The 27997-nt window shown below is 36.9% G+C and overlaps 6 protein-coding genes across 25 annotated transcripts; 3 read left to right on the plus strand and 3 right to left on the minus strand.

Annotated features, from left to right (window-relative positions):
- Position 1: 1 nt before the first annotated feature.
- LOC109853789 lies at positions 2 to 7815 on the plus strand. The gene is made up of 13 exons (XM_020426218.1): positions 2 to 92; positions 479 to 702; positions 786 to 1047; positions 3536 to 3749; positions 3886 to 4119; positions 4186 to 4317; positions 4401 to 4600; positions 4671 to 4794; positions 5045 to 5151; positions 6003 to 6178; positions 6265 to 6716; positions 6800 to 7540; positions 7641 to 7815. The coding sequence occupies exons 2-13, from the start codon at positions 555 to 557 to the stop codon at positions 7767 to 7769; spliced, it is 2919 nt and encodes a 972-aa protein (XP_020281807.1). The 5' UTR covers positions 2 to 92; positions 479 to 554; the 3' UTR covers positions 7770 to 7815.
- LOC109853795 lies at positions 1160 to 3328 on the minus strand. Of its 2 annotated transcripts, none has more exons than XM_020426237.1 (7): positions 2975 to 3328; positions 2583 to 2826; positions 2304 to 2499; positions 2063 to 2196; positions 1756 to 1944; positions 1481 to 1647; positions 1160 to 1334 (listed from the first exon to the last, which is right to left on the minus strand). In XM_020426237.1, the coding sequence occupies exons 1-7, from the start codon at positions 2986 to 2988 to the stop codon at positions 1208 to 1210; spliced, it is 1071 nt and encodes a 356-aa protein (XP_020281826.1). In that variant the 5' UTR covers positions 2989 to 3328; the 3' UTR covers positions 1160 to 1207. The 2 variants fall into 2 exon arrangements, with proteins under 2 accessions (XP_020281826.1, XP_020281827.1); XM_020426238.1 differs by having other exon boundaries at positions 1756 to 1941; positions 2975 to 3322.
- A 761-nt stretch (positions 7816 to 8576) lies between the features above and the next one.
- Positions 8577 to 12519, plus strand: LOC109853791 (serine protease snake-like). Of its 9 annotated transcripts, none has more exons than XR_002250149.1 (7): positions 8577 to 8760; positions 9017 to 9646; positions 9742 to 10009; positions 10215 to 10465; positions 10691 to 11058; positions 11189 to 11280; positions 11382 to 11471. XR_002250149.1 is itself a non-coding variant. In XM_020426230.1 (6 exons), the coding sequence occupies exons 1-5, from the start codon at positions 8679 to 8681 to the stop codon at positions 11029 to 11031; spliced, it is 1572 nt and encodes a 523-aa protein (XP_020281819.1). In that variant the 5' UTR covers positions 8577 to 8678; the 3' UTR covers positions 11032 to 11058; positions 12435 to 12519. The 9 variants fall into 9 exon arrangements, 5 of the variants coding, with proteins under 5 accessions (XP_020281819.1, XP_020281818.1, XP_020281816.1 ...); XR_002250151.1 differs by having other exon boundaries at positions 11227 to 11280; XR_002250150.1 differs by having other exon boundaries at positions 11189 to 11276; positions 11382 to 11467.
- Positions 11340 to 13439, minus strand: LOC109853794 (probable palmitoyltransferase ZDHHC16). 2 transcript variants are annotated; one of them, XM_020426235.1, is made up of 6 exons: positions 13203 to 13439; positions 12874 to 13021; positions 12397 to 12706; positions 12108 to 12298; positions 11717 to 12027; positions 11340 to 11552 (listed from the first exon to the last, which is right to left on the minus strand). In XM_020426235.1, exons 1-6 carry the CDS (start codon positions 13247 to 13249, stop codon positions 11462 to 11464), a joined length of 1098 nt encoding a protein of 365 aa, XP_020281824.1. In that variant the 5' UTR covers positions 13250 to 13439; the 3' UTR covers positions 11340 to 11461. The 2 variants fall into 2 exon arrangements, with proteins under 2 accessions (XP_020281824.1, XP_020281825.1); XM_020426236.1 differs by having other exon boundaries at positions 12397 to 12713.
- A 168-nt stretch (positions 13440 to 13607) lies between these two features.
- On the minus strand, positions 13608 to 27863 carry LOC109853798 (Kv channel-interacting protein 2-like). 4 transcript variants are annotated; one of them, XM_020426241.1, is made up of 6 exons: positions 27711 to 27863; positions 27148 to 27342; positions 16883 to 17107; positions 16436 to 16506; positions 16048 to 16266; positions 13608 to 15866 (listed from the first exon to the last, which is right to left on the minus strand). In XM_020426241.1, exons 1-6 carry the CDS (start codon positions 27766 to 27768, stop codon positions 15756 to 15758), a joined length of 879 nt encoding a protein of 292 aa, XP_020281830.1. In that variant the 5' UTR covers positions 27769 to 27863; the 3' UTR covers positions 13608 to 15755. The 4 variants fall into 4 exon arrangements, with proteins under 4 accessions (XP_020281830.1, XP_020281832.1, XP_020281833.1 ...); XM_020426243.1 differs by having other exon boundaries at positions 27655 to 27863; XM_020426244.1 differs by lacking the exons at positions 27148 to 27342; positions 27711 to 27863 and adding exons at positions 19888 to 20346; positions 21816 to 22072.
- Positions 22221 to 26787, plus strand: LOC109853790. 7 transcript variants are annotated; one of them, XM_020426224.1, is made up of 4 exons: positions 22221 to 22491; positions 23811 to 24137; positions 24268 to 25462; positions 25541 to 26701. In XM_020426224.1, exons 1-4 carry the CDS (start codon positions 22354 to 22356, stop codon positions 26026 to 26028), a joined length of 2148 nt encoding a protein of 715 aa, XP_020281813.1. In that variant the 5' UTR covers positions 22221 to 22353; the 3' UTR covers positions 26029 to 26701. The 7 variants fall into 7 exon arrangements, with proteins under 7 accessions (XP_020281813.1, XP_020281808.1, XP_020281810.1 ...); XM_020426219.1 differs by lacking the exon at positions 22221 to 22491 and adding an exon at positions 22502 to 23608 and having other exon boundaries at positions 25541 to 26787; XM_020426221.1 differs by lacking the exon at positions 22221 to 22491 and adding an exon at positions 22502 to 23608 and having other exon boundaries at positions 24286 to 25462; positions 25541 to 26787.
- Positions 27864 to 27997: the final 134 nt, after the last annotated feature.

Below are 27997 nucleotides of genomic sequence, written 5' to 3' on the forward strand. Positions count from 1 at the left end.
AAGAGATTTCTTGGTAAGAACGTAGATAAGAGCGTTGAACGCGTGCAACAACTTTTGATGACATATTTTCCTGACATACTAAAATCAATCAGGTTAGTGAAAATTGAAGAATACACTATTGTTTAATAAATAACTTGGTAATATACTTGATAAATATACTTGATTATTGTTAAATCTACAAGAACAATTAAATGTAAAGTTTATTCATATAGTTTTTATTTAAATTATAATTACGAATACATATCACTTTGTGTACGTTAAAAAACGTTCTAGTATGTAGTTCAACAAAAGGTGTCAAAAGAGGATTGCAACATAATGATGATATCTTATTTCAAACTTGTGATAATGTTGTAATTTATCTTCTTGATCTGACAGAAGATTATCAGCTTAAGCCAATTGACAAATATATATATATATATATATCTATCTACATACGTCAGTCAATTTCAGCTCATTTAAGAGCTATTTATGTTCGCAGCTCTACAGGGCAACTTGGAAAACATTTCTCTGTGATTCTGTGACTCTGTGCAGTGAAGCTGTTAACAGTGTGCAATATGTTAAAGAACACAAAAATTTTAATCATAGGAGCAGGTGCAGCTGGTATTGCAGCTGCCTGCAGATTATTAGAAAATGGGGAACAAAATTTTGTGATATTAGAAGCTAGTGATAAAATTGGTGGCAGAATATGTACAGAAAATTTTGGTAAAATAATTTTTAAATTGCTTGGATTTGTAGAAGTATTTGTGAGAGAATTTTGAATCTGAATAGTTTTTTTATTTTTCCAGGTAAAAATGTGGTGGATCTTGGAGCTCAGTGGGTTCATGGTGAATCGGGGAATATAGTGTTCGAGCTTGCCTCTAAACATGGTCTTTTAGATACATTTAACCTGCTTGATTTTAACAATCATGACTTTGTTACCAGTAATGGTGAACTGCAGCCTAAAGATGAAAGCACAGAGGCTCTGATGGTGTATTTCAACATCTTAGATGAGTCTCATGAAGAACTCGAACAAGAAACAGGATCTTTTGGAAACTACTATATAAAGAAGTAAGTTTATTTTTAATTTAAAATAGTAATGATTTATTGGTTACTGGGAGTTAATTAGGAGACACAATTTAAGAGATAAACAAGATTTTTTGTAGTCAACATACCTATCAAGTGTGTGAACATAACTTTATTAGTGTGTGAGAATTGTTTTTTCTTAAAATTAAAATTTGCGAAAAAGAATATTGTTTATGAAACTGTCGAGATCACTTTCGCGAAACCATGCTTGTAATGTGGGATGTAGACTTGCCCAGGCAACCGTGTAAATATCCTTATCAGGTACAATACATCTGATAAAAAAGAAAGATCAAGAAATTTATTTGCGTTACGTTTGGAACAAGAGATAGTAGACAAAAAAATAAATAATTCTATCAAAAATTTATCGATTACTGATTATCTACTATTTCAATGTTAAAATAAACTTATCTATACGCACCTCACACGATTATTGCAACATTGGTTTCTCACATATTCATATCTCAACAAAGAATATATATATTTTAGATACTTTACGTCCAGATTGTTAGATATCTCATGCCATTTTACAGGATTATTGATCTTTTCTATGTATCCTTTTGTTAATATTGGTATAACATAATCCACCTTTCAATAAAATTAAATTATAATCTTAATTTGAGGTAAAAACAATTTGTGACAAATTTATAATACTACATTAGTTGAGAAAACGCCTTCAGTAAGAAATCAAGTTACCTGCTTAAAGCAATCGTCTATAAATTCTTCGGCTCGACTGTAAACACCTTTCTCTTGCTCTTGCAATATCAGCACACCAATTCGCGGTTGTTTGGATCTGAATATCTTCGTAATGCGTTCTGCGGTTGGTAAACCGTCATCGGCAAAAGTCAACATAACTACGCAACCGTACGTTTGTTTAGTATGCTGCTAATAATAACAAAATAATAACGAAATTTAATCACATCTTACGCATTCATTATGTAAAAGATTTAGAACTTTGTGTTAGTAAGTTTTTCAGGAACGTGTAAAAAGTGTCACAGACAACCTTGTGCTGATTATCTTGTGGTGTGCATCTCGATTTGATTTCTTCCTGATTTCTGACTTCAAATTTCTCTGTCACAATAGGACTCAGAACTAGTGGCGCTTTTGGCACATGTTCAGGCTGAATCACTTCAAATTCTAAACGCGCACGTGCATTAAAAATAAATTTTAATATAATTAAAAATGTAATTCTATATCCTATTTTTTGCTTTTTTGTACTTTTAAAGAAGCCATTTTTACTTAACCATTGTCGGTGGTATTTTGTGATACAACATTAATCAGATTGTGCACACAGTCCTTGATCTGATTTATCACATCAAAACGTTGCATTTTTTGCAAAGCTTTGAAAATTTTATCCATTGTTGCTTCCGGGGACTGCACATAAGTTAGCAGCACGTAATACGTGGGATCTTGGAGCCCCTTGAAATCGTAATCTATGCACTAAGGCAGTAAAATGCCGTTATAAATTGATTTAAGTAAAAAATGTAATTATCTCACACAAATCTGGTTTTTAATACTCTTACACGTATTTGTTCCATTGTTAGACCCACATGTGCTGCGAATTCTTGCCATCCGTTGTAGATTTTCCCGGTTGCTGTAGAACTCAATGACAAACATAGTTTCTGCAGCGTAGCTTTGCCAATATGCTCAAATAAATATGCAGCGTGAATTCGCGATGATTCTTTCTGAATATTTAAGATAACCGTGTCTAAGTTAGGTGGTCTGTCCACTTCGTTCCTTAGCTTCTCCAGTTCTGGATTTATCTTTCTGAAATTATTTTCTTGTTAAATATGTTTATATTCTACTTCATGTGTATTTTCTTTGGAGCAAGATTTTAACATTTTTTTTTATAACGCATGCAAAATCGTGCAAATCTCTGAAAATATAACGACTAATTACAAAAGCAGTATATTACCTGTTTGCAATCATTTTGTGAGGTTTTGTAACAATAATCTTCACATGTGATCAGAATGATATTGTTTCATTTTTAAGAGAGAGATTTGATGTTGCAACAGATTCTAGATGCAATGTAAATACATATTTGTATAATCGTTTGTATAAATATATTTAATACAAAAATACAAACTGAGTGACAACTTATAAAAACATGTTTCCTGACGCAGAATGACTGCCATATGTCGTTGTGTCAGTGAAATATTTCCCCACTACTGGTGGCATTTCAAGGTGATGATGATTCACACTTGATTTCTACGCGCTTACAGTTTGAATCGTATGAAAAGAGACAAAGAAATGTTTCGACTCAAATTAATTATTAGACAGAATTTTTACGTGCATTCAAATATTAAACATATGTCACGATTATAAAAATTAATATCTAACAATTTAACAAATATATAAATTGTACAGATTGTGTATCTCAGAATTTCTCCGCATTCAATTATGAGAACTACATATGGCTCTTATTATTTTTCTTTCCTGTAGTTGATAATTAATATCGTTGATGTTAATGTTGCAGATATTACGAGATCTTTGATAAGAACAAGTTTACAAATAAACTTCGTGCGGCCGAATATTTATCTTGGATGGAAAAAATGGAGAACTCGATAGAATGCAGCGATACGTGGTTCGATGTTTCCGCAAAACGCTTAACGGAATATCGAGAGTGCGAAGGTAATCCTGGATTGAATTGGAAGGATCGTGGTTTCAAAACGCTCTTTGATCTACTATTGGTAATAAATTTATACTTGATCTTTTTTACATTGTATAAAGTAAAATTTTTTTAATTAACGATGAAACAATTTAAAATTAAAGTACATTTTTATAAAATGTTTCTTATAAAATTTTTCTTGTATTTTTAATATTCAGCACAAAATTCCAAATTCGGAAAATTGCTTGCCAGTGATGCAGAAAATAGAATTTGGAAAAGTCGTGACGACCGTCGACTACAGTTCCAGTGAAAACGTTACAGTGACCACTAGAGATGGATGTGAATATTCTGCGTCACATGTTATATTCACTGCATCTCTGGGTGTTCTGAAGGAAAAGCATTCTACGATGTTCGTGCCATCTTTGCCGGAAGAGAAACAACGCGCGATAGAAGTACGGATAAAAATTTATACGTACCAAACGATCACGATATTAATTAATAATTTTGTTTTCTCGTAGGGATTACAACTTGGAACGGCAAATAAGATTTTTCTTGAATTTTCGGACAGATGGTGGCGAGAAGATCTCGCCGCCTTCGACATTATCTGGCCGGAAGAAGATAAAAAAGAGTTCTTACAAACTCATGGAAAAGTATGTAAACGTTCTAATTTTCATCTAAATTTATCCAACGTCGGTACTTTTTGTATTTAAGAACTTCCTCTATACGTGTTTAGAGTAGTGAATGGCTCTGCGATGTGTTCTCGTTTTTCACTGTAGCTTATCAGCCAAATCTCTTGTGCGCATGGATAGTCGGAAAAAATGCGAGACACATGGAAACTTTGTCAGACGTTGACGTGTTTGATGGATTGTATTTATTGTTAAAACGAACACTCGGAAGACATTATGATGTTGTGAAACCAACAAGAATTTTGAGGTATTATCATTATTTGAGGTATTTTTGTTATAAAAAATCACTTTGTGGTTCTAATAATTTCTACTATTAGATCCAAATGGTACACAAATGAACATTTTCGTGGCTCGTATACCTTCCAGAGCATGGTTTCCCAACAAATGAATGTAAAACCGAAAGATTTGGCTGAGCCCGTCATGATGGACGGAATTAAACCTGTAAGCATGTTACACTTTTTTGAATTATTAACGTGTGAAGAAATCGTATACAAATATCTGACATACATTGCTTTAATTTCTCTCATCTTTTTCTCACATCATTTATTTGTTTCTCTTCAATAACATTTCAAATACTTTCATTCCCGATTTATTTTTACCATATATTCTTGCGTGTTTTTCCTACGTAAGTTATTAATAATTTTCCGTATTGCAAGATATTTTTGTGGTAACGATATAATTACGATATTAGGTAATTCTTTTTGCTGGAGAAGCCACACACAGTTATTATTATTCCACTGTGCATGGCGCGGTAGAAACTGGTTTCCGTGAAGCGGATCGATTAATCGACTTTGACAGGTAAAATAATTATTATTTTTGACATGTCATTTAAAGCTTATTAATGCAACGATGTCTGTTTTAGTAATTATTTCGTATTTCACCGAACTGCATATAATTTTCTGAAAAAAAAAGTTTTGTCAAAATGTTTGTTTTTGCATGTTTTAATTAATAATTTTTTCTCTTATTATTGCTTGACTTCACGTTGCATCGCGTCGTCACGTTATTATTCGCGTCATCTGCGTTCAATAATTCGATTGAACTCTTTACTTCGCATGTTAAGCTAGAGATTTTTTCTTTGCCATTTAATACTTGCTTTCGTCAAATTTATGTCTGATCTGATAGCTTCGTTTTGTTTTTATATTGAATGTATATTCATATTGAATGCATGATTTTTCTCAGGCAGTTAAACTCGCACCTCTAACTGCATCCTCGTAATGCGAATGGGTTATAGGAACTATAAAATAAGTCTGCTACTTGCAATTATATTCGCGACGAGCGAATGTTTCACAGATGACTGCCGTAATTACTTGTACGTGTGTAAAACACGTAACACAGATAAATTGTATTTTAAATATATTGTACACATACAAAATGTAAATTTCTTAATATTGTAAAAAAATCGAAAAATATATACATATATATAGCTTCTGAGGTACACATATTTATGTTATCATTTCTTACACACAGATAATTTATATTTTCATTATTATTGTATTATTATTATTATTATTACTTAATAGTTGTGCGTTTTTGTGTGTGATTTCAATTAGCATTGACCGGAAATACAAATATAGTTTTATTAGAGTAGAAAAAAGAGCAAACAATGGCCCACTTGATATTTAATAGACAAACTGCTTCGGATGATGTAGAACGCGCGGTCGCTTAGATCAGCTGGTTAACAATTTCGACGAAACAATACGCACAAAGATTGATGCGAGGAAAACAGAAAAAACAAAAATCGTCATAGTAGGCGCAGGAATCGCAGGATTGGCTGCGGCGAAAACTCTGGAAAACGCGGGATTTACAGATTACCTTCTTCTTGAAGGTATGGATACACCGTTCTATCTTTCTCCTCTCTCCAGCGTGTAATTTGTCAAATTTTTTATGTAATTTACGTAATTGTACATACAGCTCAGGACGTAGTTGGAGGAAGAATTCATTCTGTCCCGTGGGATAACGGATGGCTAGATTGCGGCGCGCAATTCTTGCACGGTGACAAGAGTAGACTCGCGCGATACTGTCTCGAAAATGATTTATTATCGGACGTTCAAGGTGTGGACGGTGAGGGAATTTTCTTGCGCGAAGACGGAACGGTAATGAGTGAGAGATTGGTTCGCGAAATTGACGATCTCGTGCGTACGGTCTGTGATGATATGTGCGAATCTCCGAGACCCACAAAGGAACACGAAAATGTGGGTTTTGTCATTAAGAATAAGTTTGAAGAATATTTGCGCACAAAAAATGATTGTTCAACGAAGAAAATGATGAAAGAGATTTTTGATTGGAACCAACGGTTTCTCATAGTGGATAACAGTTGCCACTCGTTGGATGACTTGTCGGCGATGCTGTGGGGAAACTTCAAGGTAAATTTTGAATTGATTTATCAATTTCAATCGTCTAATTAACGAATCGAGAAATAAAACAACGACGATGAATTTTTCTTTAGTATGTCGGCGGGCCGGAACATCTACTTTTCAAGTCTGGCTACAGTTCCCTGACGAACCTTCTCGTCAACAATCTTAAGAAGCAAAATGTGTGGCTGTCCACTCCCGTAGAAGCCATTCACTGGCAGGATTCTTCCGGTTTTCGAGAAGATTCTCCGATTACTGTGATAACTTCCGAGAAAACGCGAATCCTTGCCGATGCCGTTATAGTCACCTGCTCACTCGGCTATTTAAAAGAAAATCACTGGAAGATGTTTTATCCGCTCTTACCAGGTCGTCTGAGCGTCGCCATCGAGGATCTCGGCTTCGGAACGATTAATAAAATTTTTCTTGACTTCGGCAAACCTTGGTGGCCGGCCGACGTTAAAGGTTTTCAACTTCTTTGGCACAAGGATGCCGACCACCGGTTCGTGCCGGAATGGACTAAAGATCTCACGGGATTCGACGTTCTGCCAACTCATCCGGCTACTCTTCTGGTGTGGATCGGCGGACAAGGTGCGCGTATTGTTGAGAGTTTGCCAGAAGAGACGATTGCGCAAGAATGTGTGAATCTATTATCTCGTCATTTGCGGTATCGCGATATTCCACCGGTAAGAAAATGCGTCAGAACCAAGTGGTACGGGAACAAGTACGTCAGAGGTGGTTATAGTCACATTACAAAAAGTTGCGAGCAAGACAATGTCTCTCCCGGAACGCTAGCCGAACCTGTTTGGGCGACTAAATTGCAGAATGGTGTAAAGAAGGTAAGAGTTTTAATTTTACAATTAGAAAAACAGCATTGCAATATAATTATTTTTAAGTTTTTGTGATTTATTATTATTATTTTTTTCTCAAACATGGCAGAATTTACCGGTCATACTGTTTGCTGGTGAAGCCACGCACGACGAATTTTACTCGACAACACACGGAGCTTACGAGACAGGAATTCTTCAAGCCGAAGTATTTTTGCGACATCACGCGAGTGCCATGTAAATATATGTAAAATGTAAATTGTTAACATAATAAAACGATAAGAATGTTACGCAGTGTGTTTTTCTATTTTTTTCTATTTATAAAATATTCTTTTATTTCAGTGACGTTATTTATCGATTTTTTATTTTTTTTTTTTTACTCTTGCTTCACACAAGTACGTCAATTTTTATACTATATAGCGGTACGTGATGCTGAAGTAATCTGTCTTTTTCCTGTTTGCTGCATAGTATCATCTTATCTCGTCAATTTTTACGAGAATCAACTGGTTTAACCGCTTTGGACTGTTGCGTCAGAACCGGAGATTCTTAATTGACTAATCGGATGCTGATCAAGCAATCCTCGCTTGAGGTTTGTTTGTATAGGACATCCTTTCGCGCGTATCCTTTCGTTTTTTCCTCTTCTTATTTCAACGTGAAACAAATGTTTCGCAAAAAACTTACGTGATTAAACACTTGAATATTTCAAAGGTTTTACAAAAAACATTTTGTGTGATGCGATCAACAATATTAATAACATATACGTAACGATGTGTAAAATTATCGTTGTATCAATTGTTCCACGCGTTCACAGATGCAAAATATCAAATTTTCACAAATATAAAAAAATGTACCAAAGATTTCATAATATGATAATCGCACTTTTATCAATTCTAGCTGCAATTCACACTGTAAGACTTGATGTCTTCGATATCTCGTTACAGAGTCGCGACCCGAGTGTTATTGAAATATCCCTCTCCACTCGAATTCTGCACGCGTTCTCTCTCTCCGTCTCTTCTTTTTTTTTACTTTCCTTCTTTATTCTATCCTTCATAGAATTTAGAGGGAGTGACGGAACTAGTATGACCGCTTAACTTTGTTGCTGTAACATTGAATATTCAATATCTTCGTGCGTCTCTTCTGTTTTGCAACGATGGATCTTCGTTCCGGACAGGTCGTATTCTTCCTGATTCTTGGCATATCTTTCATTTGGGCTGCTAGTAGCAAACCCTCAGGTGCATTATTTTTGACAATATAAGCGCTATTATATTATTGTTAAATATATTATATATTAATATTATATATATTATTTTATATTAATCTATCATATTGTTGTTGATATTATTGTTAAAGAAGAAAGAAAAAATCGTTATTTGTAAAATTATTGCATCGCCTTGTTAAATGTTATCATAATTGGTGATAAAGTGACATTTATGACTCTATGTTACAAAGCTCAATGAACTGTTCGATTAAATGTTGAACATTTTGTAGGTAATAGTTGCTCGAAGAAGAAGAAAGATCCAAGTAGAATTACGCTTAGCCAAGGCATTGAGACTTATCCTTTTTTTCAAAAATCTGTAAATCGTCGTAGTATTGAAAACAATCCATTCTTGCGCATCCCTGATAACAAAAATCAAACCGGCAATCCATTCTTTCATATCCCTGACAACACAAACCAGGCCGGCAATCCATTCTTGTATATCCCCGATAACAAAAACCAATCTACCAATCTATTCTCGCAAATTCCCGATAGCAAAACTCGATCTGGCAATCCATTCTTGCAAATTCTCGATAACAAAAACCAACCTGGCAATGCAAGTATTGACCAGACGCGCAAGAATATAAATTTAAATATTATTTTTAACAGTAATAATCCCTTTTTATTCAACTTTACTAACCCAAGAATCAATACTGAAACTACTTCTACTGCACCTTTCACGCAAGCATCTCACAAATCAACTTACGCACCAGAATTAGTTACTCCAACATCGCTCACATCACTACCAACCACTGATAGATCTCATCTGATAATTTCTCCTATTAAAGTTGAGCCTCCAACCTCAAGCGGTCCATTGCTGTCTTCCTTCCAGATTGGCCCAGTAAAGACGATATCAGAACAAAGTAAGTAAATAGAAAGCTTTTGTGCGGATTCTTTATATATCTATAAGAAATATAATGGAATCTTTATATAAATAAATAATAATTATAAATTTCAGAATGTGACGAATACGTAAGGGAGATTGTAGGTATAACTGAAATAATGCCTTTAGTCGGCACATCATTCGACGTGATTCAGGTGAATAATGTCTGTTACAATGAGAACAAGTTAGTGATAGGAGGTACCGAGGCGAAGAAAGGCGAGTTTCCTCACATGGTCGCTTTGGGAAAACGTAACTCTGATGAAACATTCATTCTAATATGCGGCGGCACTCTGATTTCTCACACCTGGGTACTTTCTGCTGCACATTGCACTTATGGGCCAAAGTACACATTTATTTTTTATTTTTGCATTATTTTCTTTGCTACCATTACTACTACTACTACTAAATTTATTTATTTCTAGTACTTTTAAAAATTAAAAAACTTTCTAAATATTGTTAAATTCAATAACATAAGAGTGAAGAATTGTGAAAGCCATCAGTTGTTCACGAGATGACTAAAAAAATCGATTTTCTTTTTATCTTTAAAGTGGCAGTCCGTCTATTGTTCGAGTAGGCTTCCTCACACTGACGGATAAACAATTCGGCGCTACTTTTGACATTAAGAATATGATACGACATCCGAATTACAGACCACCCGCAATGTACGCAGATATAGCTTTAATCGAACTTGCGAGCGCTGTTACATTCAGCGAGTTAATACGGCCCGCGTGCCTCTATCAGCAGTACGACACCGTGCCCATGAGCGCCTGGATTAGCGGCTGGGGCGTTACCGAATATGGTAGGAGTAATTATTTAAATTATTTATTTTTTAAAGGAACTTTGAAGAATATTATTTGGAAAATTCAGAAAATCGAAAACTTTAGTAGTTTTTAAAGACTTTATATCTAAAAAAGAAAAGAAAAACTAGAAACGTATTATTTCAAAAGAGAGGAAATCTCAGTAAAAAAAATTTTAATAAGAAATAAATAAGATAATAGCGGTAAAGTTAATGACATACTTTCAGCTGGAGAACAAACTGATCGACTGCAGAAGGCCCAGCTGAATCTGATTGATAATCTAGTGTGCGCGATACGGCATAACAGTTCCACGGAAGTTCCGTATGGTGTCACGCCAAGCATGATTTGTGCCGGTGATCCTCACGGCGGCTGGACCAAAGACTCCTGCCAAGGTGATTCCGGCGGTCCTCTGCAAGTGATCCATCCTAAGAATCAGTGTCTCTTCCAAGTGATTGGCATCACCAGTTTCGGCCAAGGCTGCGCGATTACCGATATACCTGGTGTTTACACCAGAGTGTCCCATTACCTTACCTGGATAGAAAATATCGTCTGGCCGCAAAATCAATAATTGTGATTTAATCAACTTAATTAAAAGGTACAGAAAAACGTTTTTCTTTTATTATATCATACTCACTTAAGTTAAAATCACTTGATTATATTGATAATAATCAGTTAAAGTAAATAAGATATGTAATGGTGTGTAATAATATCTATCTGTTCGTTAGCGCAATATTTAATCTGCTGAATAATTCCGGACTTTCAGAGAGATGTCGTTTGTGCTCCAATTATTGCCCGTTAAAACAGTAGTTGTGTGTATGTATGTATACATATATATATACACACACACATAGCACGATTAAGATAATATAAAAATTAAATATGGTATAATTGTCCTGACTAGAATATTTAAAAATATAGGAACCCAAAAGTTGTAAACAAAAAAAAAACACTGAACGGAATACAGGATTGACGATTGGATATTTTGAATATCAGAAAAATCAAGAGATTTTGCTGTCGTGGATAGTTCGCCACGTAAGTCCGTCGCCGTATGGACCATGGGTCGATGGAAGTAACACATACCACCAGCTTCTGCAATAAACAGAACATAAAGATGTTAAAACAATAATTGACACAATTTAGAGAGATTAGTATAGAAATAATATATTATTACGCTTGGCAATAAATTCTTGCACGCAATTAAGGGTTTAACTAATTAAGGGTTTTTAACTAATCGCTTGGTGTGTTTCGAATACCTGTCTTTTATCCCCAAGAACAATTTCCAGTTTTCTCTCGGTCCGAAGTCATAAGGATTCTGATAAAATTTACCCTGCGCCCGGTATTTTTGCGATTCCGTGCTATTGATACGCGCCTCGATGCTCGTTTCTCCCCGAGTGATGAGAGCAGCGTGCCACCAAGTCAGTGCACCTAGTGCCAAAAACATGCAGACGCAGATTATGCCCGCATAAATGATCTGTCTTCTGCGCCAGTCCTTGGCTACGGTTTCCGCTGCCTTTCTCTCTATTTCCGCCCGCTCTTCCTCGCTTAAGTGTTCCAACGACTCCGTCTACAGTAATCAGCGTTATATATCTTATTTTGTAGATATACAACAAATCAATATAGTTGAATGTCAATTAAAAAACGAACCACGGGAATGATTTCCGAATTATTAAGGCGCACCGGATGACCGATCAGTTCGGGATCCTGATCGGGGAAGAATTCCTCGTAAGCAAGTTGCACACCAAATATCATAATAAATGTAATGCCAACCACAGTGTAAACCAAATATAGGAAGAAATGTCGATGATTATAATGGCCAATGCAATTGTTCAGCCATGCTGAGCACTAATTAAGGAAAGCTTCATTTAATGTATGAAAAATAAGTAACTCAGTAAACTAGTACAATTAAATTTGGTCATAGAGTATGCAAGGATACGACAATGATGGTCCATTTTGAGAATGCATTTGTTACAGACGGAACAGTGATGCGTTCTAGGTGGCTTTGGTTTAATGCATTTCTTGCAAATGCTTACCGCCTCAGGAATAAGACCTCCTTCTGGTGGATAACCAGCAGACATTACTGTGCCCATGTAATAGTGAAAGCACACATTAGCCAACAGCCAGTTTCCAACTAGCAGCAGAATTACTGTCACCAACGGACTTTGATTCCACCACCAGGGTAAGCCTACATAGTAAGCGATGTACACAATGGTGGCAGTCAATACCACACCCATTACCACAAACACCTGTGGGCTGTAGCGCTTAGTAAATATATTGTGAATATAATGAGACTTGCATTATGTAAAAAAAAATATATATATATATATATATACAAATAAAATACGTTATATTGAGTATATTTATAAATTTAAAAAATTATATATTATACAAATAATCTCAAAATCTCTCTTACCGGACCCAGGCAGGCAGTAAAATTTTCAACAAACCAAAACATGGGTTCCATAAGTATATCACAGACATAACCCCAGTTCAAGAAATCATTGTAAAACAAGGATTTGATGACAATTTGGAACCGCCACCATTTTCGTTTCAAATTAATCCTTAAAACATAAATAAACAATAAGATCGTCATAATTGATTTTCAGAACTCGTATCAATCTTGAATTTACATGGAGAGAGAGCGCAGCTAATAAAAACTTAAACTCAACAATTTTCAATGCAATCACAGATTAATAATTACTAATAACAAAAATTCCATGTAAAAATTTTTAACATATTTACCTAAGGACTTTTGGCGCCTTCGCCAAAGACCACTGTATCCTTGTCATTTTGCGCGTTTTTATTTCCGCTTCATTGGAATGCTTATAAATGTATTTTACTACAGGAGTATTAAGATTATATTTTATATGCACGATATAAACCGCGCACACGGTAAATGAACACAAAAATAACAGAGTATGGCACAACAGAGTGATGATTAGCGAACCCTTCCCCTGCGAAGGGCGATTGTTTCAACGCCTCCTATCCTCGGAAGTGACGAACTAAATGCAATGTGTAGTGGGAAATCGGCGCGAAATTTAGATTGAAAACAGAAACTGGTCTCGCAGAAACACCTTTCGTGATTTGTATTTTTGAAAGAGAACACAGTGACAAACAGAACGAGTTCAGGTACAAAGGTAGATTTATTTGTTTCAGGTATGCACGAGTGTACATGCGTTAATAAAAGTGCATATTTGTATGTACACACTATATAATAACGCTAAATCTCGGTAAACACGCAAAAAGCGCATTTCGCATTCGCAACGCTAAAAAAATTCACAATGTGTGCGAACAAGTATACGTTCGCGTAATGCTTTTAACAAAGTCAATAATAATAATAATATATATGTATATATATTGCTTGTATCAGTATAAGAAGAATCGAATCTTAAACCTCAACAAGATTTTGGGAACAAGTATAGTTAAGAGATATCAACACCTTATCTGCCATAAAGAGAGAAATTTTGCCGCGAAATAAAAATAAATAAACAAGAATCCTCTTTTGGTGATTCAGAGATTCAAGATTGGCGAACACGCGTAATCAAAATACATTTGGCGCGATTGCGAAAAACAGTTCGCAGAAAATTATTATTCCATAAAGAAGAGTATCTTGTATGAAAATTTCTGCAAGATTGATATTTCGAAAAATTTAAAATTTATTTCTCAAGATAGAAAAATTTAAAAACGCCTTTACGGTACTAATCGCACGTATCGGCAGATAACGCGAGTTATCTTTTACGTACTAATATAATATGATTTTGTTTTTATTAATATGAATAACATTTTATATATAATATATATAGTAATAAGGTACACAAGACAATCACATGAGATTGACTAGAATAAACATTTCCATCACTTGGTCCAAGAAGAGAATATCGCGTTTTTCATAATCAACGGCTAAAAAGACCAACTTGGATCACTTTGCAATGTAATTATAGTAAAGATTTGAAAGATCAAATTTGAAAATCTTAAAGAGTTATTCCCATACGGTACAGAAAACTTTTTAGCTATGAACTTTGCATCACGGAATTGGACTGGTGGGTCTTGTCTATAAATCTGTACCGAGGGGACAGGATAGCGTTCAAAGAATCGATAGATTTGTAATACATGTTATTAGAAATCTCAAGGTTCTTAATAATAATTTTTCCAATAATATAGGAGAATATTGCAATAAGTTTTGCGGAAAACAGTAAATAACAAAAATGATTAAGTATAGATTATGTAAAATTAGAAGAGAGAAATATTAGTTTTTGATCTCAAAAATTACACGTTCTTTTTTTTACTTTTTTTTACTTTTTTTTTTTTTTTTACTTTTACTGATCAGACTGCCATCAAGTTGTGTCGATTTGTATCGATGTTGCTTTCAATTCTTCTGTTTTTTTTTTTTTTGTGAAAAACAATACTTAAATTCTGTCCAAGTTCATCGAAAGGACTTCTTAGCCTCATTCGCGACAACTGCGTCCGCTGCCACACAGCGGCTATCATATATTCACGACTCTATTCTTCTTTGTTTCCATTTTGTCTAGTGAAAAAGAGGGTAGGGGAAATCTATTGGTCTCGCGAGTCTAAATTTGAACAAACATAACTGGGGGAAGGGGAGAATTATTACAGGTAGATTCTCAAAATCGTCAGCGACGTACCAGAAATGGCGTAAAAGAAATGGGGCACACTGATGCGCAACGATGCACGTCATTGATGCAACTCTACCTTAATTCAAATCTTGGCACTGAATAAATTCATTCATATTTAACGGCATACGTTAGAAACCTCCTACAGTTTCGCATTGTACAAATAAATATATTCATTGCCGCCTTTACGACGAAGTCGTGATCAATGTGCCCCATACTCTCCTACATGAAAGACTCGGTAGATAAACGAGGTACGTACATATTTACAAAAGACACGTGCGGAAGGGTCGTCCAGTGTCTTTTTTTTTCTTACAAAGACACATCTCGAGCAATGACATCTCGGCTGGTCACATTCGATTTACTCTTTCTGCAAATGACACCTTAAACGATTGCACTTTACTGATGCAATCCTGTAAATTATAATCACATCTCGCAAAGAAGTATCAGTATATTTTTCTCTTTTTTTTTCTGATTTTTTTCCTCTTGACTTAATCAATTGTTCATATACGTAATAGTTCAAAGAAGAATTTTTTTTTTGTTTCTTGTGTAAAATGGAAGATAAATGGATGGAAAAAGTTTTATCGTACTTTGCCTTATATAGTCATTGCTCAAAGCGAAGTTATTAATAATCCGATACTGGAATCTTCAATAAAACGATAAAATCTCATAATACGGTATCCAGATTGTCGAAACCGCGTAACAATTGCTCGTCCTTAGAACACCATTGCACCAGTTCCTCGATGGTCACCACGCCGTCCTTATTTGTGTCCATCAACTAAAAAGAAATAAAAATCACCAATAAACACATCGCGGTAACACAAGCATTTGTCGAAACATCATAATTTATTATTTATCTTATGAAATATTATTGTAATTATAGAAGCAAAAAGTTATGAACACTTGTAGAGCAATTCATCGAATCGTATAAAGAGAATTGGAATTATGTCGATACTAACATGGAAGATACGATCGACGTGTTCGCGAGCGGCTGCGTGCGGCTCGACGATTTGCGGTTGCGTGTAACGTCCCAGCAACTCGTAGATAGAACCCACAACGTCCACCATCTCTTCCTTGCTTATCAGACCATCACCGTTCAAATCGTAAAGTCCGAACACCCATTGCAATTTCTCCTCCACCGATCCTCTTGACACTTTCGACAGTATAGTGAGGAATTCCTATTTCCAAAAAGTTCAGAGTTTTCAGTTGGTAACGCGCGTTTTTTTCCGACAGAAGTTGGACGATAACACGTAAAAACCTCTATTCGGTAAGTTTAGAGCCGCGTTTGAAAGAATTGCGGATACGCCACAGCGCATTTCTCTAAAAAAATTCATCTACATCGCTCACCTCGAAGCTTATCTTGCCGGATGGTTTCCTCTTCATGGTGTTGAACACATAGTGTGCGTATTGACTTGCGTCTACAACACGCGATGATTCAAAAAAAGATGGTAATGATAATTTAAAAAACGCAGATTTGTATAATATAAACGTTATGTAAAAAGAAAAAGAGAAAGCGTATGAGATAGAATTACTTAATAAAAAACTAAACATCTGGAAGAAATACTATGTAATAAAAGCTTTTCAAAAAGACAGAGACGAATTATGACAAAATTCTATTTTACACTTTATTGGACAAGACAGCTTTGATTTGAATTATAGTTTGCAATTAAAAAATCCAAAAATTATGAGAAATAGTGTTTGCGTTCATAAGTTTTTATTTTTCTTCCGAGGAATCTCAAGGTCACCATTGCCTCTTCCTCCTCCTCCTCCTTCTCATCATCATCCCTTCATTACCTCCCTGCGGAAAGAATTGCGAGAAGATCTGTTTGAAGCCCTCTTCGTCGACCAATCCAGACGGACATTCTTGCTTAAAACCCCGGTAGATCAGCTGGATCTCCTTCCGGGAGAATTTGGTGGTAGCCGCGAGAGTGGCGAGTTCCTCCGGTTTGTGCCGCGCGCTAAAGGCGACCGCGGCGCCGGAACTCCCTAAAACGCCCCCGAGTTCTTCAAGCTCTCCTTCTGCAAGTTCGCAAGCCCTTCACTCCTAAGACTGCGTCGCTCCATTGAGATGCTCCCTCTCGCACCCCCTCCCCGCCGTCGAGACACGGGAGACAAACATCTCGCATGTAAAGATAGCCCGGCGCAAATCCCCCGTGGCTCGAGATGGCTCGTGGGAGGGGGGGATTCCTTGTCTACTTGTGAAGAGAAAAAGATGCGAGGACGTTTTTTTTTTCTATATTTTACTTTATAGCTCTCGAGAGGACCATCGTAACCCTAACGCTCTTAAAGGAGCGGCATTACTCTACTCTAGAGGGACCTACACGTGCGTAGACTTGCAGACGGAGAAGTCGTGGAAGGCAAGAGAGACAACAGGGGTGAAGAGAGAAAGAGAGAGAGAGAGAGAGTGAGTGTGTGTGTGTGTGTGTGAAGATGACTTGCACTATGAGACATTACCTGTGTTGCTATTATATTTATAAAACATTGCATATTTAAAATCGAGAGGAAAGAAAATCTCATTCTTACGCGTATCTTACTTTATACATTTAATAAAACTGGTTTTAACGGGCGCACTTGTCTTTGTAGTGCAAGTCAATGAAGCAGAAAATATTATGAGAAAGATTAAAAAGAGTTCGAAGTAGAAGAAGAAGAAGAAGAAGAAGAAGAAAGAAGAAGAGATCGCGAAGATACAGTTCTCATATTCGAGGAGGTGAACAAAGTCCGCAAATACGGACTTTTGTTTGGTGCTGCGAGTGATTGCTTCTCCATCCGATTAATCATAGTTTTGCAAAATTGTGTGGAAAGTAGTAAATAAATGTGCGTGTTTTTCAGTTTTTGAAGGGAAGAAGACATTTTATATATATATATATATATATATAAGAAAAAGAGGAGTACTAAACGATCTACGATAAACGGTTATAATTAGTTTTTACAATACTCTTCCTTTTTTTATACAACTTTTATCGAGGTCATACTAAAATTACTAAACTTTGATAAACTACAAAAGTTAATCGCTATACTACCAAGCTAATGGGACTATAATAAACTTTTACTATCGCTCTATCTAGAGAAGATCCAATAATTTCATAGAAAATAACTACCAGAGTCTGTGGTTTTAAGCGATTATATATAATACTCTCTACGAGAAAAATCTCTAATTGTCTAAGAAAATATTTACATAGTACAGCTCGAGAGAGAGAGAGAGAGAGAGAGAGAGATCGAAGAGATCTAAAAATGCAAAGCCTGTATGTTCTAATCATAAACGCGGATATCTACAAAAATACAAAAATCTTTAAAAAAAAAAAAAAAAAAAAACCAATCTCGTCAGAGATTTCAGAGAATTAATTAAGTTCTAAAACAAAAAAGTAATTCATTTTTTACTTCATCAACCAAGGGGTTCTGGGGATAATAGGGGAAAACTCGCGTAACGCTAAATTAATGTCGGCCATTATTTACTAACGGTAACACTCATGCCAGGAGTCGGTTTCTAAAGAACTGACTGAGACATTTCGATTATTCTCTCTGTGCTACGACCATTAGCCCTAGTCCGGGGATCCGGGGTTGCCATAGTAACATTGCAGCTCCTATACCATTTACCTCCTGACCACCCTTTCTTTGTCCCGAGTAAATTTATGCTAAGTGATTAATGATGAAGGAGCGCAAGAAGGATAAACTTTTCGAATTGCAGATTTGTATTTTTACAAAAGTTATTTTTTTTTCTCGGTTATTTTTTTTTTCTCATACATATGTACACAAATACATTTTATTGAAAAAAATACGAAGAGTTTCTAATTTCTAGTGTGACTAATTTGTTTGATAGAAGACGCTACGTAAATCAGCCAGACTAAAGTTGGCAAGTATTATATTGCGCATACAATACGAAAAAAAAAAAAGCGAAAAAGATCTAAACGAGAAATGATAAAAATTATGAGATCAAAAGAATCAAAATAATGTACCTAATAATACAAAACTTCTAGATATTGTATTTACAAAAATAAAGACAAAGAGAACAATATCTATGTGAATATATAAAAAAATTGTAAATGTAAAAAACAGTAAAAGCATAAGAGAAACATCGTTGTAAAAACAATAGACAGGTTTATATTAGAGAAATAAAAAAACTCCATTTATATATATACAGGTTTAGAGTCTCGAAATACGATATAGCTGTGAGAAGATATAGGTATACAATTGATTGAAGAAGAGATGGAAGATCAGAGGATATTGTGGCTTCGCAAAAATTTCGGAAGCCAGTCCTTTAAATACTGAGACATTTCGAAATTGATGCTGCGAGATCTAAAAGGAGAAAAAAAACATCAGAGAAAGAACGAATCGGTTCGAAGATACATTCAGATTTGAATTACATCGAGAGAGACATGACGTTTGGATTCGTTAACCGTCCTGGTGCGAGAAGGGTCAGACTCAGAGATTTATGACAAGCTACCATTCACTGATTACGGGAATACTACGTACAAACGGACAGTACTGACAGATGGACAGACATCAGGCAACCCGTTTCCACAGGGGGGAATGGTGCAAGAGAAGAAGAGAAAAGTGGACCCGTCACGTGGATCACCGCACCTTGGTGCTGCATTCGGCAGTTATCACCCCGGCTGTCACCCTGCTTGTCAACGACGCTCTCCGTTGAGTAGTCGATCAACTGGTCCGAAGTATCAATGGCTGTGCACGTCGTGCCACAGTATATCGAACGGTCGTACGGGGCGACGTAGAAGGAGAAAGAGCTCGATCGCAGCAGTAACTTTTTTTTTGCGCTTAGAGCCGTTCTCGTGTTCCGGACTTACTTTTGTCGCGGCTTTTGCGCGCCTTCATCGGCCAGCAAGCGCGCAACACTTCCTGCACCAAACGTGTCGGCGGCAAGGCGAATAATAATATCGGGATTCGATTTATATTACCACTAATCGACGCATCCCCGATAGAGACACGTTTTCCGACGAGACGCACTTCGCACGTGCGCACGGAAGCGGGGGAGAGAGAACGTATCACACCACGCAGTTGCGGATGCTGCGCACGAGATGCTGCCGACTGCTGGTGTCGCTATCGCTATTGCGTTGCAATGCTGCGAAAACAGTGGATGCGGACGCACCGATGAAACATGCCGTACTGAACCACTGAACGGTGGGTTCTCGTGGGAAAATGTGTCACACGTCGCTTTCAACGCGCAAGTGCGGCGATCTTCGACAACTTGTCATGGTAATTGCTCAACAAGAACTTTCTGTCACTTCGAGCCGAAAGTTTTTGAACTGAAAAAAAAAAAAAAAAAACAGACGAAATAGAAAAGCTAGAAAATTTAAATGAACTCTGACAGGAGTTAAATGTTTAAACAGGAAATAAAGTACCAACTAAAGTTGTGATTGATAACAGAGAAGAGAATTCTAAGTATAGTTGATAACTACACTCAAACACTTGTGAAAGCTTTACAAATAAAAACTCTTAAAACTCTCGAATGCCTTTTAAAAACATTGAAAGTCTCCCAATAAAGATTTTACAGAAAGACAAAATGTAGCATTTTATTGCGAAGCAATGTCATTTGCTGACTATATTTGAATTTCAGCTTATATCAATATTCCTCGAACATTTATTGAACTAGCTTGCCATAAAGCATTGAAACTGACAAATTGAGTTTATCGACACACTGCTGTCTCAATTTAAAAATAGACACTGCCATCAACTCTCTAAAAAATAACACAAGCATAAAAAAAAATGACTGATGTGTCCCAATTGACGAAGTGTGTCAAATTATCCAGCACAATTCTGATGTATTGTATCTGTGACTGACAATGTACATTTTTTTTCGTATAATCTTCTAATTAAGTTATAAATAAATTTCATATCTTGTAATCTTGTAACTGTAAGCTTAACATTTCTGTGATTACTGTTAATAAAACATTCAGAGAAATTATTATCATTTGTTTTTTTATGTCACAACTTGGTCGAAGTTATATCCGTTTTATTTCTTCAAACGCTCCGTGAATATCGATTCGTTAGAAAGGTAAGGCGACAAATCAATCTTATTGAATTTTACAAAAATAGCGAACAATTATTATTAATTTACAACACTTTGCATCTCATACCGCGCGAAACGTCGCCGTCGCGTCACCTGAAAGATCTTAATTAATTGTTACGTGTATCAAGCGGCACGATTACGTGTCGCGCACAAATGAATCGGCAAATAAATTTGATCGTACATTAATTTAAATGTACATTAATTAATGTTGACAATTAATTAATTTTCACTTCTAAACAATCTAATTTTGTATTGATCTTTTTAATGCGTTATTGCTTACCAGTTTACGTCCTTCAAACATATATATATATATATGTAGTGTGAACTTTTGACATACGGCGTATATACGTTTCAATCTCGGCTTCTGTGAATTTTTTACGAACTCTCGGCACGGCTTTTTCCATGTAAACAAACGAGGCGCGCGCGAGTCGATGTGCAAAAGTAGCGCACAATATATAGTCGAGAAATAAAAGTTTGCTTGCGCCTCGCAGCAAAATGCGTCAAATCGTGCAAATATCGACTTTATCATTCTTCTTTGCAACTTCTTCCTCGTAATTCTCAGACAAAATACGCAAAATACAATGCGGTAATGCAAATTTTTATTTTTCGCAAGCTCAATTATCAGCGCGTAAATAAATCACTTGCTTCGCACAGTCGATCGATGTACCTTTGTCTCAAAAATCGAATAAAAACGTTCACAATTACCTTAAACGCCACTCTCTCGAGCGTTATCCATCGTATTAGACGATTTTAAACGATTATATACGGACGACTGTACAAGGTAATCCGTTTCTGCCATTTTTCGGTAATTGCACACACGGAAAACCACCGGGCGACGAAAGAGAGATACGTTTACAAAAGCGACAATTACCCCTTTGAAGTTCGTCGTATAGCCGTTGTAGAGCGCGACTTTACGCTCATTTCCTAGAATTATTTCCCAACGGAGGTGTTTCCTCTCGCACAATTGGGATTGGCCCTACCTTCGATTCTCCGATGGATTGGCGCGCGATGATCGTCGCGCGGCGATTTATAAGATTTCTCGATCTCGCGAGAACCAATCAACGGCCGTCGAGCGTTGTCGATTGGTCCCGCGCGATCCCGGGAGTTAGATATCCCATCCGACGGATATCAGAATTCGGCGTTTTCGCGCACACTTGTCGTTGTTCTTTTCACATCTGAGAATGAGACTTTACGGGATTTCGCGCTAAAAAGTCAGTCGGCTCGAATTCAAAATCCGTTCCGGATGAGTAACGAGGCGGATGAAATTCCACCACACAGCAGCAGCAGCAGCAGCATGAACGTCCCCGACGATATCGCCAAGCTGTCCTACAAGGAGTTGCAGGCTCTCGCCCTGAGATACCACGTGCCGGGTAACATCAAGGTGAGCTGTCACGTTATACAAATCAACGTTCTTCGCGACAATTTTTGCCGAACGGCGCTGACGATCAATTCACTCAACCGTTTTTCCATTCTCTCGCCCGTTTTGTTCCGATCGTCCGTCTCTTTCCTCGTCGGAATAATAATCGGAAATTGAATCTAAAACACGATCTCGAGATACGCGACCGATCATGGTGGTGGGTTGCGCGAATTCGCGTGCGAGAATCTCTCGCAAGCTGCCAAGTGGCAAGGAAACGAATGATCTCGCCGTTAATTCGGATGAACGTGCGCGTTCTCGTCCGAAAAATTGAAACTGAAAAACAAATTTTCTCGGAAAGACACACACGCACGATCGGAACTCTAACCAAGATCCGATCGCGCGAAGTTAATCGACGTAAGCGCCGCGACAAACTTTTGCGCTGATCGCGTGAATCTTAACGGATTGTGCTCGATCGTGCGACTGTTCGAATTCTGCCGAGAGAACGCTTTTATTGTTGTTTCCAGCCGCTTGAAATCCGATGAAGAAGACCGCCGCTTTTCTCATTTACGACTTGTCGTATTTCTTCCTTTGCGCGACGGAAGGATGACGAACCTCCGGGAGATGAATTGCTCGAAGTTGTCAGTCAATGTCCCAAAATCGGGAGGATCCATGTTTCTCTTGTTGCACTTTCCATCTACACCTCGTTTTCCTTTTGTTCCCGTCCGTGATGAGAACGTTTATTTTTCATTTTCACTATATTTATCGCTTGTTTAAACGTTTTTATTGTGTTTTATTTCACGTGCGAGATATGAGTTAGGATAAAATGTAATAACCGTTGCGAGCACAAACTGCGTCTCAATTTCACAGCTCGGCACCCCACGCTCGAGGTAACATGCGGCACGATCGAAGCTGTCAGAAAAAGAAGAAAAGAAGACGAAGAGAATGCAAAACTAAGCGCGTGGATTTCACATATGTCGCATGCACGTGCAGTTATGGATTTTCTTTTCGTTCTTGCAGCACGTCGTATTATATACACACATATAAATACATGTATACGTATATAAATACATATTTAAGATCGATATGCAATTCCTGCCAAGCTGAAATTTATGGCAACACACATGTCCCAATTTCTCTCAACGTTCGTGCAAAATTTATTATCAATCTAATTTTCGCGAGGAATGTGTGCGATTTCGTCGTTTGGGAAAAGGAAGAGGCTTTTTCCACATATAAAAATTTACTTTTTCATTTTCTTTTTTTTTTTTTTTTTTTAACATTTGTTTTCTTCTATATCTACACACACATTCGATTCCTTCCGTGTTATCCGCAATCTTTGATTGTAGAAAAAGGTGTTGGTCAAAGTTCTGCAAGCCGCCAGAAGCGGAAATGAGACGGAGTTCAGCCGACTGCTGCAGGAGCTGAGGAAGAATCGCAAGAGGAAGACGAGAAAGTCGAAAGATTCCAAGCTCGGAATGACGTCGACACCGTTGCACAGTCCCGATTACATTATGACCGACGACGACTATTACTGCCAACAACAGCAATCGCAGTCGCAACAACAACAACCGCCCTATCAATGGGTAGGTTACCGGAAATATTTTAATCGCAACTTGAATCGTGAAGGGAGAGCGCCAACACCCATGCAGCGAAGAACGTTTCCAACGTTACAAGTATTTTTATATACTGCGATTTTGTTTTGCATTTGTTATTTTTTTTTTCACACGACGTAATATCGCAATACAATTCTATTCTTTTTTTATGGTGCAGCAATCAAGCGACAATGATTGACTTCGGACAAAGTGCTTACCGTTTTTTCAGATCGGCGCCGAGGAAGAGATCGCGAGCAAGGACGACGATGCCAGATTTCCGCAGTACGAGGAGTTCAAGCAGTTTTTGCTCAAGAGATTCCAGCGCGAGTTTCAATCGTGCGACAGTAACAACAATCAGATGCAGGATATGGGCATTATGGACCTGCGGACCACACCGATGGCGCCTAATTTGCAAACGATGCCTTTCAACGAACCGAGCTATCATAGAGCAAATGCGATCGATGACGTGGATCCTCTGGCGATTGCATCGACCGACAGATCGAGTTACCATATGTCCGAGGGAAGTTCGCAGGGATCGTTTCTGTTGAAGAGAATGCTCCAAGCACCGGTGGGCGCCAACCTGGGCGAAATTGCTAGCTCGCTCTTTTGGGCCAGCAATCTGTTGGATAATTCCGACACTCTGACTGCCGAATCGGACAGCAATGTGAACGAAGATCGAGAGTTGGATGAGGACCTGGCGTTGGAGGAGCAATTGACGGAAGCTAATGCGACCGAGTACTACTTGGTGAAGAACACGAAGGACGAGTACTTGATGAGTGACACGAATCTAATGTCTCAGCAAGTTCCCAACGTATTAGCTAGCGACGATCAATACAGGTTTTCAGCCAATGTAAACAATCGACAACAGAATTCACATCAAAACTGGACGGTTACCAACGTTATGGAGATGCCTAACAGCGAAACGCAAACTTCCAGGATGTTTCACACGATTTACCACAACAACACGGACACTGTTACAACAACCGTGAACGGTAATCTGCCTTATCAGTATCAAACCGATACCGTTTACAACGGCAGCCAAAACTTTTTCAACTACGGTACGCACGACACCGGTTACATGACTGGCGGTGACATGATGGCCACAAATGATTCCAGCGACGCGTATTACTTGCAAAATTACGGAGGAATAGGAGCGAGTTATTACTGCAATGTTGATACTTACGGACAGAACAACGCGCAGCAAGACGTCTATGTAAACGACTCGCAATATCTTTATCCTCGATTTAATCAAGAAACAAACAATCCGCTCAGTGATCAGCTGAACTATTCTCTAAACAATCCGTTGAACGAAAGACTGGAGCAGCAACAAAATAATGTTGTCGTGGGGATAGAAAATGACGTTAGTCAAGAAACTAATGCAGGAGATTTGTACAGGCAAGCAAATGGTGAGCGTTTGTTCTAGCTATAAATAAACACATAATATAGATATTGGCATATTAATTATGCAATGCTTTGTCGATCAGAAACAATGGAGCCATTTTGGCCGAAGTGGACCACTCAGACCAGCAACAATTTGGAGAATATCCTCAACTATCAAAGTGTCAGACAGCAGCCTAATTATTATTCAAAGCTAAATCAAACGTCCTGCGTGTATTGCTACGTGGCACCTATCGTTACGCAGCGATCTGCTAACGTGGCGAACGGTTGCTCGATGAAACAGAGATACATCGCCGAGCAGCGACAGCACTCCTTCTCGTCGTATTGGATGCTTTACGATGACACGTCGCAAGGTATGCGAATGATGAACACGTCTGATTATCTCCTCGATCAGTCCACAACGATGATGACGCGTTCAACGACCGGTAACAACAATCCAAAAGAGACGACCAACGACAATCCCCGGGTTCCGATCAATGACGTGTGGATAAATCAATATAACGAGCCAACGTCAGGCGATGATATGAATGTTCAAGCGTCGGATTTGCTGTTCCGCAACGTCACTGCCGATTGAATCAACAATATTCCGAATACGACGGATGTCGCAAAAACTTAATATAATACTCGGATATTTATGACAATAAATAATCATAATAAACGGATCTCTAGCTTTTGTGAAGAAAAATGAAAATGATGAAAAAGACAAAAGATTTGTTTCTTCGAAAATATGTGATCACTTCACGTTTTTGAGTCGCGGAAAGATTTCCAGGATCATTTCAACTGAGAACTGACAAGCGAGTTAATAACGATATCCAAACAATTGATTCGTGAAATTGTCGCTGGTGTCAGTTCCAACAACGCACTTTCTTGTTTTTTCACAACATCGGCGAACGAAACGCGCAATTATCTCACCGGAACTGGAACGAGAACAATTTTCAAAGAGAAAATCAATAGTGTGTGAGTAGAAATTGAATCGATCGATATTCTATTTCAGAAAAATAGATGTATCTAACTTTAAACGCACGACACTTTTATCCAAAGTCGCGATCTTTTGCTTCGAAACGCACAAACTGTGTTGCAATATTTTTGAGGTAGAAAGACAAATGTGTTTTGTATACGTGACGAGAAAAGATATAAAAGAATATATTAACATATCTATGTTCACTATAAAGTGATCAAACTATTGTTTCCGCGATGTTTCAAGAAAGAAAAAGTTTACGTTTTTTTTATATGTAAAAAAAGAAAAAGAATCATTATAGAACTTAATTTAAATAATTAACTTTATTATTATAATATAGAATTTATGATTAATATCACACGTCCTGTGTGTATATTATGCGTGAAAAATAATATAAATTAATATATTTTCTCATGTATATTATATATTTCTACTCAGAACATACGTATATGTATGTATTATATATATGTATGCAATAAAGTTCTTTCTTTTTTTCCTCTTTTTTGTAGAATACATTTGTATATTTTAATATAAACATAAATAAAGTTCATGCACAAAAATGTCTACGTACATGCGTAATTTTCTATGCATTGAATATTTGACAACTATAAATTATAGCGAGCACACGTGAGATGGGAAAGTAGTATAAAGGTCTGAAAAAGATATTGTCAAATCAAATCTTATAAAAGGTACCAAGGTTTACGATTAATATACATGAAATTTTTTCCGACTCACCCGATGTAGCATCTGGCGGTGGTTGAAACTGCGACCGAATATAGTTTTTCAGCTTCACAGAAATCGATTCTTTCCTTCTTGCCCCATATGCTCCGATTTCGTTTTCCAAATCACCTGAATTCTTGCTTCTTCGTTCCGTGGATCCTCCCGGTGTCACGTGTACACTGTACATTTTCGCTGATGAGCTGTTGATTCCTGTGTTTAATATATAATATTAAAATTCAGTTATTCCTTTAAACAAAACGTTTTTAAATTCAATTTTAATTAAAAAAAAAAAAATTTATCTTCAAAAAAATTAAAATCAAGTACAACAGTTTTGTATTAAAAATGGTTTTTGTATTAAAAATCTTTCAGAATTGTATATTGTATAAAATTTGATATCTTTGAAAAAATTTCTCCGTTGAAAAACGCAAATTTACAATATGAAGTGTACTCTTGCGTTATTTAATTTTTTTAATAATTTCGTGATAAAATTACGAGTTGAATTTCTATTGATTCGGTTTTCACCTATTTATTTATACAAGATGTGAACTTTTTGAATTATAAATGCTTTCGCAAACAACCTTCCGCTCTATTATATCTCAGGACGTTTCTCGTCAAAAATTCAAATACATTTTTCATGAACCCTTAAAGTGTGAGACTTTCTCACATTTCCCTCGTATCACGGTACTTTTCGCTTCACAAATCAAGAGAGCGAAATCAGTGATGCGAGTCGACACGCCGTTCGCGAAAGACTGCGCCTGAAGTGCGTTAAAAGGAAGCAGGTAAATGCAGCGGCAGGCGGTCGCTTGTATGTATATACATATATGTACATGCTAAGAATGCAATCGGGTTGCATAGGAGTCGCGCA

The sequence above is a fragment of the Pseudomyrmex gracilis genome, unplaced genomic scaffold (assembly GCF_002006095.1).
Source record: "Pseudomyrmex gracilis isolate BER0280 unplaced genomic scaffold, ASM200609v1 scaffold_54, whole genome shotgun sequence".
In the NCBI taxonomy this organism is placed as follows: Eukaryota; Metazoa; Arthropoda; class Insecta; order Hymenoptera; family Formicidae; genus Pseudomyrmex; species Pseudomyrmex gracilis.